The sequence below is a fragment of the Gobio gobio genome (assembly GCF_949357685.1).
Source record: "Gobio gobio genome assembly, chromosome: 18".
Classification (NCBI taxonomy): Eukaryota; Metazoa; Chordata; class Actinopteri; order Cypriniformes; family Gobionidae; genus Gobio; species Gobio gobio.
In genome coordinates this window covers 23,975,520-23,991,210 of record NC_137111.1, presented here as the reverse complement: position 1 = coordinate 23,991,210, position 15,691 = coordinate 23,975,520, and the positions used below count along the sequence as shown (strand labels likewise).

Below are 15,691 nucleotides of genomic sequence, written 5' to 3'. Positions count from 1 at the left end.
CCCCTCCTGTCGTAAGTGTAATTAACGAGATATTGGGAATATAGATCTACATGTTTTTTTACGTGATACGGTTCTAATCCGCAGCTCAGATTGGTTAAAAATGAATACAGTCAAAGTAAATGATGGAAAAAGGAGGGAGACAAATTTCACCGTTTAATTTCACGGCTCCCTCCATTAGTCAAGGACAACTGTATTTTTTTTATTTTTTTTTTGCACTCATTAGTATGCCTTTAAAATGCTGGGATCGGCAAGAATCAATTATTAGAGCAGATTCAAATGAAGGCAGGAAATGTAGGGAGAGGCTCAGTCACCTTCGTGTTAGTCCTCAAGTCGTTTCATCATTTCAAATCATTAGGACAAACCCACAGACTGAAAAGCTCATTTTTACAGCACTCATGATATATCTATGCTAATAGAAAAGTGAATATGTTACTGATAGAAATAACATTCCTTATTTTTGGACATTCAGATCTCTCAGAGCTTAGTGAAACCACTCTAAACTGGCAGCCAAGTCACCCCCCCCCCCCCCCCCCCCAAATGCAGAACATTTTGGCACCTTTTGCTTTTTTCCTGCTTTTTTTTTGACTTGGGATTTTCTTTGAACCATCCTTTGATATGTGGCTTTTGAACTCCTAAAGGATGTCTTGAAAGGAGAAAATGTTTAATTAGCTGTTTTACACTGGCAGAAGAGCACAAGAGAGAAACCCACGACAATGTACGTAGAAAGGATGGCCTCTTGTCCTCTACATGATAATATGTGCAGGAAATGTCGATTTATAGATGGAATGGGCCGTGATGTCAGTTGAAAAAAGGCCTTTCATTCTTATTTAATGCTTAAAGTAGGGTTACGAGTACGACTGAAAGAAATGACTACAGATTTAATGAAGATTCCTTTTTCTGAAATGTGCAATTACTGTAAGCTTTACTCTTCGTCTTCATCCAATAATCCTCCAGGGATATGGACTTGAAAGCATTTGTATGATGTCAACTCTTTTTTTTTTTTCTTTTTTTTCTTTTTTCTTATTCTTTCCAGAAATTACATAACTGGAAAAAAAGACTTCAAAGAAATTCTGGACATCAGTCTGCAATAGGCTGGACAACAGTTTCAGAGAATGCACTCTAAAAAACAGCAATTGGGTTGTTTTAAGCAAACATTTAACCCAACCGCTGGGTTAAAACGACCCATTCACTGGGTTAAAACAACCCAATTGCTGGGTTAGTCCATTTTCAACCCAACTTGGGTTGTTTTTTAACCCAGCATTTTTATGTCACCTTTTTTTAAGCAAAACAATATAAAAACACAAAAGTTCAAACAAAATAGGAGCAGAGTTTTTTTTCTCTTGTAAATGCTGTTTTTCTTTTTTTACTGAATCTTGATATTTAATTCAAACAAACCCACCCTGTTTACATTAATATTCACCAAGACTCCCACTCTTATTATAGCAGTTTGGTATAGAATACCAATAACCATATTTTGACACCCGTAGTTTGCATTAACTAAACATCTAAATCAGAGCGAGGCATTGGAGTTTTTGAGTATAATCTGCAGTTATATACTCTTCAGTAGCTGCTGTACATGCAGAAATGCATTCATATAGTCATTTCTCACGCCATTCTTTTCTTCTCTATTCCCATTTTAACTGCTCCCCTTAAACCCCTGATTCGAATGCCATCCTCAATTTATAATGTCATAGCTCTCATGATAAATACAATAAAACATTTAATAAGACCATTAGCTACGTGTCAGAGTAAAGATCTTAATCAATGTAAAGTTCAGGGCTTTAAAGGAATTGATCTGGACATTTTGTAATGAGAGGGAGATTGTGCAGCAGATAGAGGAGAATCACTTCTATTATTCTGCCTGTCAGGGCGAAAGCGTCGTCTCCAGGGCCCTGCTGATAAACATGCTGGAGAGCTGGGCAGAACAGCCTTCATCCGCCAGCACAAACAATGCAATCAGTATGATACATTTTTTAAAGGGGGCCAGTGCTGACAACACACTGGAGCTTGAACTGTAAAATTCAGGCCGTGGACAGAATTCAAGTGACATGTTGGTGTGTTTGCGAGAACTGCTTACTGTCTCTTTGTTCCTCCTCTACTCGTATTGTTTTCGGTTGAAATGGCTCACCCGAGATGTTTGTTCTTGTGCATTTCTGGAGAGCTAGAGAGATTTACATAGTATATTTTCTTCCTGTTGTATTTTAAGGCGAATACCAGGGCAACTCTGCACTTTTTTGCATTAGAAGACCATATTGTCCACTGTCTTTTTTCTGTTATTGTTCTGTTTTATTTACATGTATGCATTTATTTATTCTCTTAGTATTTGTTCTGTCATTTTAGTTGATCCATTATAAATATTGTATTTAAAAATTGGTAACTCCTTACAATTAGGTCTCATTAACATTATTTAAAGCATTAATTAGCAACAACAATGAACAATACATTTCTTACAGTATTTATGTGTTTATGTGAAGGATAGTTAATAAAATGTAATTGTTTATTGTTAGTTCATGTTAGCTCAGGACCATTAAATAATAGGGGTAACATGGGGAAGATGCCCCCCTTAAGAACAATGTGGATTTACTCTGTAACATGTTTAGATATAAGTTTAGCATGTGCAGGACGATGATGCATTAGAAACATTTGCTAATTTAGTTGTTAAAAGATGCCCCCAAGGGATAACATTTTACTGAATGCAAAAATTACTCTTGATATAATCCTTATTAATATTTATATATATTTTTTAACGAGTCGTTAATGTGAAATACTGAATCAACTATTATATTTAAATGTTTATTGTGTTACCCCAAAGATATAATTGTATCTTTTTACTTTAAAATAAAATCTATAACTTTTACTTTGGTGTGTCCACAAATACCTCATTTACCAATAGACACCAAAAACTTTTATTTAGTTTTTTTTTTTGGATCATCTTACCCTTTGTTACCCTATTAGCAGATACTGTCATTTTAATAAGGTATTAGTAAATGTTGAAATTAACATTTGTAGCTGAATTTAATACATGCTTTAGAAGTATTTTTCATTGTTAGTCCAGAACTCATGAAGTTAACTAATGTTAACAAATGGAACCTTATTGTAAAGTGTTACCAAAAATTGCATATTGTGTCAAAAAGCACAATACATATGTATTTTCTGCGTTTCGTTTATTGGAGTGGTCAGTTCACTCATTTTCAGTCAAGCACTTGCCGTTGTTGAGTGGATATCGAACTCTTCTGTTAGACTGCTTGAAGGAGCTGCAGTTGGTCAGCCATAAAAATAGTGATTGAGTGTTAATCAAGATCATTGCACCAGTGGCTCTGTCAGTTACTGGCCTTTGTTCTCTGGCATTTCTCTGATGTTCCCCTGAGTCTGTCTGCCATTCTCATGTACCATGACGGTGTCTATCAGCATCAGCTGGACCTGCATGTGTTTTTGAACATTGGATTATAATGGAATGAGCATACAAATTCTTTATGTATTAAAATAAGTATGTAAACTCTACTGTTTATTTATTTAACTAATTATATATACAGAGTGTTTGGAAAACTTGACGCAAAAATTGCACACACATAATGTTGCAAGCATGGTATTTCTTTTATACACTTGCATTTTAGATTACTATATGGCCAGTTGCTTTTTGTCTATAACAAAACAACAAAATTGTTCCAAATGAAGCAAAAGCAGAACTAACCACTCTCGTCTCTGAGCAAAACACAGAAGTGGCATTAGTGTTTTGGATGAATTGGTAGAGTGAGTGATTCAATGATTCACTCATAAAGACAGTGGCTTCGTTCAGCATGGCATTCTCTGTTGAGTAGGTACTTATTTTGAATAAGTAATTACTTTACAAGCGCTAAAAAGGTATGTTCTATATAGTATTAATGTGTGTAGTATGAAAGTAATCTGGATATCGTCGCTGCCCGATGAAACTCACGTATGTCCAAAACGGTTACTTTTCAGGAAGTGAAAAAAACACCGTATTTCAAAAGCAGTTGAATGTAGCGTTGTCATACTTGGTACGGCATCTTAACATGTAACCATATTCTTGCCAGTGTAATGATATAATCCACATTTGACCAAAATCGAGTTTAAATGGACATTTGTGCATATTTTACAGTAACGGTGGTCGATACGCGTTCTTCCGATCATTAATTAGAATGGCCAAGTCGCGTTTCATATTGACAGAGGAATACGTGCTGGACATTCTCAGCCTCTGGCAAGCGGTGATAGCAGTATGAGTGAGGCATGTTCTAGTGACAATCATGACAGTAGCATTACAGGCTATAATTTGATCAGTTTGAATCTTATCAATGAGACCGAGTTTATTTACATACTAGCAAGCAAACTAATCTGTGAAGAACTAGATTAGAACTAAACTGTGGAGAGCTTCAATGTCGTACTTTCAGCTATCCAGTGCTGAGCTTCGATGAAACTTCACGAGACCGGCAAGACCGGCGAGATGCTTCCACAGGGCGGGAGAAACGCGGCGTGATTGACAGCTTTGACACCAAATGGATATACGTGAAAATCAGATGACATGATTTCACAACTTTTCATTGGCCATTTAGATTTGTGAAGCATACTGTATACGGAAATGAACCTGGACATTCAATCCGTCGAAAAATCTCAAAATCGGCCAAATGGACATACGTTGTTTTCATCGGACGGTGACGATTTGCAATGTTGTCATTTCACGTGACCTACCAGCATCAGTTGCGTTGCTTCGCTGGCATTAACAAATCCTCCCCCGTGGCCTCATGGGATAGTAAAGTGTCCATCATATGCACAATCTAGAATATCAGCGGTAGTAGTAGTTCATCAGGGTACTTTTTGCCTACAGTTTTATGAGTAATGTGAATTCGGACATACTTCTTTTGTCACATACTATAGGGAAGTAGGGAAGTATGTAATTTTGGGTGCAGCCAGGCACTCTCTTTATTCCTGAATGAATCATTGTTTTTGAATGAATAGATTGAGAGAATGATTCATGCCTCACTCTTAAAGACAGTCCCTTGTCGCCCCCTACTGGCACATTGATGTAATTGACAGAGAGCCACTGAAAAAGGCCCACCCCCATTATGTGAAGTTGTTTTTCCAGGTAAAATAATAACAGCAAAACATATTTTATGCTTCATGATTCATGTTTTTATTGTGTGTAGATCATAGTTATTATTGTGTCAAAAGCAAGGGTAATTTAAAATTGCCTCTGTTATTGAACACAAAAATAATCTGTTTTGACCATAATACATGTTATGGAAAATTGGATTGGAAAAATATATATATAGAGAGAGAAAGAGGGATTTACAGATTCACAGATCATTAGTTCATGTATGTAAGGTACAGAGGCAAATGATGCCTGTTTAATTCCAAGGGTGGGCGAATGCATGGAAAAGGTAAAGGTTATGTAAAGTAAAATTTAGTGTAGCATATTGCGCTGTTAAGACTTATTGATGAATATTAACTTATTTTTTGTTAAATACGTCATAGAAATCCAGTGTTTTTTTTCCCCTTGATGAATGTGACTGAGGAGCTGAAGCAGTGTTACTGTCAGTTAGACAGTGTGATTTATACTCAGTAGCTCCTTGAACAAACACACAGGACAAGACTGCGGCCGGTGGGTCACCTCTTCGGCTTTGCTGCTTTTAGCAGTGTGTTCCCATGGCAACCCGCATGCGCTGCTTCAGTTCGGGGCTGGACATGAGAACAGATCTGTGATTATGAGCAGTCAGAGCCCCTGCATGCACACACGACAGTAGAGTTGGCCATGCCAAGTGTACCAGTCCAAGTCATGGTGCGTCCTGTCCAAATGGCTTTATTTCCTTAGTGGATACACTTAAATAAAGGGATTTAAGATCTACTTTGAGATTCCACCTTTTAAGTGGATATTTCCTTTATTAGATGGATGACCTGGAGGTGTGCGTGCAGATAAAGGGATTTTTGGAGGCTTTTAGAAGGTTGTATCAGTGTTTCATCTGTACCAGTTTAGTTCCATCTCTAATCAAACACACTTGAACCAGCTAATCAAGGTCTTTGGGTTCACTTGAAAATTATAGTAAGACATGCTAGGGTGGGAGAGGTTTTAAAGGAACTTTCTCTAGTAAAAAATCATCAAATGTGTGATTTATTCTGCTTAGGAATAGGTCAATATGTTTGTTTTGTCATCCAACTACCAGCTAGTGAGTTCATCTAGATTATTTTTGGTAATGCTTTACAATAAGCCCTCACTGAAACAAGCCCCAGCATAAAGGGCCCTATTTTAATGCTCCAAGCGCTTGGTTTAAAGCACAAGTGCACTTAGGGCATGTCCGAATCCACTTTTGCGCATGGTATAAAAGGGTTGCCTCTGTTATGCAAGTCAAGAAATTGATAAAATTATTAAATAAACTTTTTTTAAATAGGCATAGCAGCAATATAATAGGCCTCTAAAATGTATTTCCACTTTCCAGTCAGTCTGGTGTCTAACAGTTGATATAAATATTCAGAAATGGAAAAGGATGCAGTCAAATGTAAAATAAAACCACTGAAGTTTCTCACTGTCTTCGTTTTTGATGATGATAATGTGCTATTTTATTAAATAAAGCTAATAAATGCATCCATCAGTGAGTTGTAGGTATTTGCGTTTTCTTGACAGTAAGCTATTGTTAAAAAAATCCCATCCGCAGCAAGTCTGTAATCCTTGTGACGCATATTTTTCTGCCTGTTATACAAAACAACAAACTACATAATAGCACAAAAAGACAAGACCATAATCGTTTGTGCGGTGCGCGCCGCGCAGGTATACAGAAATATTTACAGTACCGAAGTGCGCTGGCAGCGTCCTATTCCTGTGAAAGTAAATCGGGCAGCGAACAGATCAGGGCATGGCATCCCATCACATTGATTCCCTACAGTGCACTAAAAGAACGTTTTGATAGACTTAAACAACTTTCCTGGTCTCCCTTTCCTTTTCATGACGTTACTGGTACCCAGATTAATTTTTTTTTTCTGACATTTTCAGTCAGTCTCACTTCCACTGTAACATTACTTCTTACTTCAACTACTGTTCTCGGAGCAGCCTTAACTATGATTGGTTCTGATTACTTGCTGGGGTGGGACTTTCTGGGTCTCTCTGCTGTTTGCCGCTGATTGAGCTGAAATATATATTATAACCATCGGACTAAACCATTTTTTAGGGAGGGAAGAGGAAGGAGATTTGGAAAACTTCTTTAACTAAATTGCGTGTTTTTTTTATGGTTTTCATTGAACAATCAGGCATACAAATGTATATACTATAATGATTCATAAGAGAAGGGAAATAATTGTCACCACCTTTCACCCCACTAACGACGGCCCTGGTTATACAGTACTTCTTTAAGACCGATTGTCATTCATTCACCCCACCAACTAGTCATTTTTGAAAATCCCTACTCTGATCACCCATGAAAATATGTATATAACACTACACCACTCTGTAATGTGAACAAGCACAGAAATGCAGAAATTGTATTTGGCCTGTTGACACATGTAAACTCACCCAGCAATGCATGCAGTTAAGAGCTACTCGTAAACCTAGTGGGAGTTCCAGCAAAGAATGTGTGTCTATTATAAATAACAATAATGATCTTAATAAACAACCTGAGGAACACAATAGGAAATGATTGATTAGGGAAGAGCGATTGCAGTGGAATTGTTTCCCTTGTGACCAATTTCAACATGCTACTGCAAGCAAAACACGAAACTCAATAAGCAGGCAAAAGCAAGTGGGCCGTGAGCCTGATTCGGTCCTAATGAACTGACAGATCAGAAATAATATTCCAACCACAGGACCATAAGTCACTGCAGAAGTGTAATAATGTCAGCCTTGTTAATTAAGGCAGTGGTTTGATATAAATGCACCGGTGTAATATATATAACAAGTGTTGCTGGTCATGGTTGCAATGGCGTAACTGTGTCAAAGCTAAATCAACTAGTGAGTTCTGGGCTTCTGCAGTTGTGTATTCTGCTGCACTATGAAGCTCTTATCACCTCCACCATCTAGATATGATTAGTCAGACACACCAGCTGTGTGTTTTTGCTCACAGCGCTCAATACTGAGACTGTCTTTCTGCTCATTACATATAATTGCAAGAGGTTTAGAAATTGTACTTCCAATAATATTAGCAATATTGATCGAGTATTCGATTTGATCAATGTGTGGTCATGTAAAGCTTTGCATGTTCTTGTGTTATTTTTCTGATTACACTTGATGCTCTATTGAGCCAGTACGGTGCCTGAAAGTATACAAACATGCTGGATAACATCTAATGGGCTTTTATCTGTTGCTAAGGGCTAAACTGGGATTTATTGGAATGCATTTAATTGAAAATTGTTTAATTGATTTTGCTGATATGGTATTAATGCTCTTGAGAGAGGACATTTGCCTTTGGAACGATATTTCAGTAACACTTTACAGCAAGGCTTCATTAGTTAACTTTATGATCTATGAATGAACAATACTTTTACTTAAAATTCTATGTTAATTTAAATGTTTTACCAATACATTTCAAAAGTTCAAGTCAAAAGTTGTATTTGTTAACATTAGTTAATGCACTGTTAATGCAACTAACATGAACAAATGACTGTATTTTTCTTAACTAACATGAACACATTTTAATAATAATATTAATTATACTGTTAAATTATAAATAATAAAAAATAAATACTGTAACAGATGTATTGCCCATTGTTAGTTGCTAATGCTAACAAATGAGACCTTACTGTAAAGTGTTACCGATAATTCCAATACAGATTATATTTTCATTATACATTATAACAAGAGGACAACAGATATAAATCTGCAATAATATTAATAATAATACAAAATTCAACACACAACAAAAAAATGTGTGAATGTAGACATTTGTTCTTTCATAATATCATGCAGATATTATCATCGAACCAAAAATTATTCAGACACCAGATATAATTTTAGAAATGTTTTACTATAGTAATAGTGGGTGCAGGACACTATAGTTCATTTATGTACATGAAGATAGCAAAATAAGGTAAACTGAGACATATTATACCCAAAAATTATTTATTCAGAGGACTACCAGGAAAATGTGAACACTTTGACCTTACCAATGTTTAGTGTTTTTTCTTTAATTGCTAATGCGACCTTTTAATTAAGCATTGCTTGGTAATTGGTTGACCTAAATTGGTATTGTCTAATCATGTACTTTACTTAACTGTAATTTAACAGCTGATTGGTTGATTGTAATCCATTAGATACCTTTCTATCAAAGTTATCTGACAAAGTTCTTGTCATATTTTATTACTATTTTCTAAGCGAATAAACTGTGATAATGTGAGAAAATGTTGAAGGTGTCTGTATAAATCTTGGTTTGACAGTATTTCTGAGGGAAACTAAATATTTAAATTAGGGCTGTCAAAAGATTAATCGCGATTAATCGCATCCAAAATAAAAGTTTGTGCTTACATAATATATGTGTGTGTACTCTGTTAATTATTATTTATACATTTATACATACATTCATGTATATATTTAAGAAATATTTGCAAAAACTGTATATACATTTATATAATCTATATAAATATAAATGTTTTATATATAAAAAATAATATTTTTTTTCTTAAATATATACATGCTTGTGTGTGTATTTATATATAAATAATAATTAACAGAGTACACACACATATATTATGTAAACACAAACTTTTATTTTGGATGCGATTAATCGCGATTAATCTTTTGACAGCACTTATTTAAATAGAAAACTATAGCACAGGACTTAATTTTATGCATTTTGATTACATTTGGATAAGTGGACACTTTGATCCAGAATTGACCAGAAATGAATCAAGAAACTAAATCTGGATTTGTAGTTTTATTTTATTTGATCAAGTAGCCCTGATATCACCAGAATGACATTCCAGTATGTTGGACCTTTCTAGCATGCTGTTGTGTGTATGTTTTGTGAGCATGTCTTTATTGAACCCCTCAGGGACTCAGGCGAGTGTGCTTACATTGTGTTGAGCCGAGCAGCGCTCTAAAAATGGCACTCCTCTGCTGCTCATCATGGTGAATTTGAGCCCGAGCGAGATGTACACCTGGAAAGGTCAAAGCTTTAGTGAAAGACTCAGCTGAAATATTGATCTTGACAAGCGTTATTTTGACACAAACCTGTAAAATAATAAACAGCTAAACAAAGACCCTCCTCTCTGAAAAAAAAAAAGTAAGAAAGTACCAAAACAAACAGGAAAATATGCACGTACATTCTGGAATCAGGTGATGCACGTATGCTGGATAATGCCGTATCATCTGCCGTACGGCAGTAAGTTATGGTTTATAATCAGAGGTACACAGTTCGGCGGGAGTCTCATCTGTTACTCATTGAAAAGCTCAACTGCCTTTGATTTGTACAGCTGTCACCTGAAATTATATCGCCATTGTTTCGTGTTGTTTTTTTGTCTCTAATGGTCTGTTAGCAAGCCATTATTGCAAATGCAGTCTGTTTTGTGCTAAAGCTCTCACCGCAGCATAAAAGCTTATTTGATATGGAAAATACCTACTTTTAGCACTTCAAACATTTTTAAAACAAAGCCTTATTAGCAGCCTTTATAATGTCATTAAACAGCATCCGGCCCGGTCAGAGTGACGACAACAAACGCTGCTCGCTCCGGCATTCACACCTTTTTAATCCTTGCTTTATTACTCCTTTTCTAATCTAGATCCAAACAAACGGAAATGATAGGGAAATTTGCCTTTGTCATAATGCTGCATTAACACAGTGGTCACACTTTGTTTTTTTGTGATAAATGCTCCCCTAAAGCACAGATTCAGCTGGTTTGTGGAGACAAATGAGAGCTTTGAATTAATATCTCCTCTTTACTGTTTATTAATATACTAAAAGTGATGAATGTGGAACGGGGTATGTGGAATGCGGTCGTATGGAAAAATGATGGTTGTTGCAGCTCTAAACCTGCTCTTGAGTAATACATCTGGTGCAAAGTGCCGCAGAGCCAGACCTATTACAGTATGGTAAGTTTTTAATCTTTTAAAAAATATGGCCATAAATATCGGAGATGCTCTGTTTCTCCCTTAGTTGCTCTGGTCTTTTTTGTTCAGCGGTAGAAGAATTCTCACACACCTGTTCACAAAAATATATATCATTTATCAGCGAATACAGAGACACAAATAAACAGCCCTAAATAATCAAAGCCTTGATTTTCATCACTTTATTCACATTTTATTCTTTAATCAGGACCATTTTGCACTTTTTTCAACTTATATGTTCTTGATAAGTGAGTATTTCTCAAAAAGAGTTTCAAGAAAGTTTTCATTAACTTTAAATTCTTCTGGACCTAATTTCTAGGTTCCAAAATTATGTTCTTCCAAATAAAACGACACAAATTTTGGTAACACTTTACAATAAGGTTTCATTACTAATAATAATATGCACTTCTACAGCATTTATTCATCTTTGTTAATGGCAATTTCAACATTTACTAATACATTATTCAAATTAAAAGTTGTATTTAACATTATTAGTTAGTACATTGTTAAGTAACTTGAACAAACAATGAACAGCTGGATTTTTATGAACTAACATTAACACAGATTAACAAATACAGTAACAAATGTATTGTTCATGGTTAGTTAATCCATAAACTAATGCTAACAAATAAAACCTTATTGTAAAGTGTTATCAAAATTTTAAACACATTTATTCTATTGTTCTACAAAACTTGCATTGGATAGAAAGAAATGAAAATCGTGTCACCATTTACTCACCCTCATGTCATTTCAAAGCTGCACTACAAAATATAGTACAGCTTTGATTATATATATAAAATATATTTTGAAGAACAATGGAGTCCTTGGTATTGACAAAAAAAAAAGACAATACCAAGAATGTCAATTGGAGTCTTGTATGGACTCAAAATATATAATTTTGTTTGAAATGTCGAGAGGTTGATTTTCAAGAGTCATTTTTGGGTAACCTGTCAATTTACTGCCAACTGAATCCTGCTTTGCTCAAATATTATCAGTATATTGAGTTCATTTTTGCACCTGAATCACATTATAACCTACATTTGAGATCTTGAAATTGAATGTAGAGATCAGGGTTTGACAATAACTTTTTTGCTCACCAGCCACTGTGGCTAGTGGTTTTCCAAAGTTATTAGCCACTCAGCATTTTCACTGCCCACAATTGTGCTGTTTGGAAATTACATTTTATTTGATTAAAGTTGACTTAAATTACTTGATTTTGAATAATTTTACTTGATTTAGAAGATTTAAAACTCTGGCTAGTGGGAGTGGCTGCCTTACCCGTCACAGCTGAAATCTACCCGCATCTGGCGGGTGTTAATGTCAAGCCCTGGTAGAGATGTAACCTACAGTCCAAAAATCTTGCTCAATTCAGGTCTAAATCTCTCATTCAGTCTATCATGTGCCAAATCCATAACTGAGATAAGGCAAAAAGACACTTTGGGATCGTCATATTCACCTGTACTGTCAACACTTGCCAAAGTGTGTCGTTCTGCCTTCTAGTGTGTTGAGTTTGTAACTTTCCTCAGAGATTGTGACATTCTAGAGCTGAACTCCATCATCATAACAGATACGAACATTTCCTAGACTCCAAGTGGCTCCTATCCATGACCCTATATACCCTTCAGAATGATCCAGGATATTGTAAAGGCCATGAGTCGATCAATTATAATTTTCAGGTGTATTGAATTACTGTGAACATTTTTCTGGATGCATCCTATGACTGATGCACATTTCCCAAAGGCCACCTCTCCTTCAGCTACTATATGTGTCCTGACATACTGAAATATGACTGCATTAACTTTCGGATTAATTCGATCAACACTGGATGACAGGCAAAACGTCGCTTTTGAAGTCTCTATCTAGGTGAAGTAAATCGAAATGGATCTTTATCACCGGGTGTGTGTCAAAAGCAGGTGGCAAAGCCTACAGGTGGGGATTGTATATAGCAATAGGTTATCAAAAACTGATTCACATCAGTGGCACAGTGTCTGGGTATGCAGGGTATGCACGTGCATTTGGGGCCGGGTGAATTGGACCAGGGCACATAAATCGGGTTAAAATTTCTCTGGGATTTGGTTTTGGATACATGCATTTTACACATTTGTTATCGCTTTCAAAAGCGTGCTTGCTTTTCATTCGGCAGGGAGGGGAAGAGGGGCATGGCCCAAGAATTAACGCAAATTCAACCAAGCGGGACACCCAGTAATACATATTTGATGTTTGGTGTAAGGCTACATTAAGCAGTTATTCCCACAGGCTATTAATAAAGCATTTGACATTCGCTAAACGTCAAATTTCTCAATCACACCATTCACGCAGTAGAATTTTATACAGTTGGCTTTAAGAAATTCATGCAAGTTATCAAAATGCAAGCTTAGATGGAACTGGTAAAAGACAACTCAAGGCTGAAAAATGTATGGTTGGGCTCATTTCATTGCCTGCCCCTCTGAATACTGTACATTTAACGACTAACTTCAGGTTGTAAGGTGGTTTTCTCATTCTTGATTAGTTTGGGTCAGAATTTGATGTATTTTATATGATTTTAATTTCAGAGTTGGCTTATTTTTTTCTCCTTTTTTTCTATTACAGGCATTTCCATGCATATCGACAGGGATTTATGGTAAGCAAAATGTCTATTCATCCTCCAAACCTTTTCAGTGTATGTGTATGTGTGTGATTCTGAACAGGTGTATGAAGAAGCATGTGTGCAGTCTAGATAGCAACTTACATGAATGCTTACTAAATGTGTATGTATAATGTAGGGTTGAAATAGCCGATGATGAACAAATTACCTCTACAATCTTGAGCCTTTAAACTCTCCCAGCATTACTTTCATTTTCACAAGGTCTTGTGTTTTAGAAAGATGTATGGGGTGTGTGTGTGTGTGTGTGTGTGTGTGTGTGTGTGTGTGTGTGTGTGTGTGTGTGTGTGTGTGTGTGTGTGTGTGTGTGTGTGTGTGTGTGTGTGTGTGTGTGTGTGTGTGTGTGTGTGTGTGTGTGTGTGTGTGTGTGTGTGTGTGTGTGTGTGGTGTGTGTGTGTGGTGTGTGTGTGTGTGTGTGTGTGTGGACTATGAAATGTCCCCAAAATGTCCCCACAAAGATAGCAATATCCGAAATCCTCATCCTTGTGGGGACATTTTTAGGTCCCCATGAGGAAAACATCTTATAAATCAGACTAAGTGATGTTTTTTGAAAATGTAAAATTGCAGAATGTCTCGATCCTGTGAGGGTTAGGTTTAGGTTTAGGGGCAGTGTAAGGGGATAGAATATACGGTATGTACGGTATAAAAACCATTACGCCTATGGAAAGTCCCCATAAAACATGAAAACCCAACATGTGTGTGTGTGTGTGTGTGTGTGGTAGTAGTGGTGGTGGTGGGGAGGGATTTTGGTATTTTTTTTATGTTTTTGAAAGTCTCTTATGTTCACCAAGGCTGCATTTATTTGATTGAAAATACAATACAACAGTAATATTGTGGAATATTGTTATTATTTAAAATGACTGTTTTCTATTTTAATATATTTTAAATGTAATTTATTCCTGTGATGGCAAAGCTGAATTTTGATTACAGTCTTCAGTGTCACATGATCCTTCAGAAATCATTCTAATATGCTGGTTTGATTGTGCTGATTAATATTTTTGTGGAAACCGTGATACATTTTTTCAGGATTCTTATATATAATGAATGTTCAAAAGAACAACACATATGTAAAATACATTTTTAGATTATAATTTTTACATTTTAACATTATAAATGTCTTTACTGTCACTTTTGATCAATTTAATGCATCCTTGCTGAATGCATATAATGTGTGTGTGTGTGTGTGTGTGTGTGTGTGTGTGTGTGTGTCCCTCAAGAAAGTGCCTTTGAGATCTCAGTACTTCCGAAAGGATGCAATTTTGTGTGATTCAGTAAACATTTATTTCATATGCTTGAGCTTTCATACGCTACTGTGGCAGTCATGAATGTTTTCTTTTAAGAAGATTCCCAAATAAGCTGAAGGAACTTTGCTCGCTTCTTCACTGTGAATAAGCTAACCAAGTGAGACAAACTCAATCCATGTGGCCACATCACCAGATTAACCAGCCCCATGCACCCTGATCGAACATGTAGCGCTGTCACTCACAGCCAACCCGAGCTGACACCCCATCTCTCTTTTTTGCTGCATCATGGGAGCTGAGGTCCAGGCTGACAGATGATCGGGGGACAGAGGGTAAGGCGTAAAGGGGGTTGTTCTGTGGGGTTGGAAACGTGGACAGCAGGCAGTTAGAAAAATGAGGCCTCACTCCCAGCTGACAGTCCAATCCCTCAGCCCACACCATTAGCACAGGTAGAGCTTTCACACACATGGCGTATTGGAGGAGATGCCACCCATAAACAAACTGGAGCCTGCCGCCAGCAGAGGGGTTGGATAGTATGATGGAGGTTATTAAGTCCGACACCCATAGCCTATCAATCAATGCCACGAGAGACGGGTTAAAACAGGTTATTTCTTTTTCAGAGAGGATGGGAAGAACTGGCAAATCTATCAGTGTCTTACATAGTGCGGACACAGGCAAAGCACAGGGGTGGACAGAGGTTGCATCATCTTTTACTTTGTCTGGATCATTTACTTTTTCCTCGCTCTTTCCTGGATATGCAATTGGTTCATAAAA

The 15,691-nt window shown here is 36.5% G+C and overlaps 1 protein-coding gene across 4 annotated transcripts in view; it reads left to right on the top strand.

The window, feature by feature from the left end:
- macrod2 (mono-ADP ribosylhydrolase 2) overlaps positions 1 to 15,691 on the top strand; it is a 661,627-nt gene that overhangs the window by 472,416 nt on the left and 173,520 nt on the right. For all 4 annotated transcript variants that reach the window (XM_079842113.1, XM_079842112.1, XM_079842111.1 and 1 more), the window contains exon 7: positions 13,625 to 13,655. In XM_079842113.1, the coding sequence (XP_079698239.1) occupies positions 13,625 to 13,655 (31 nt within the window). The remainder of the gene's footprint in view (positions 1 to 13,624; positions 13,656 to 15,691) is intronic.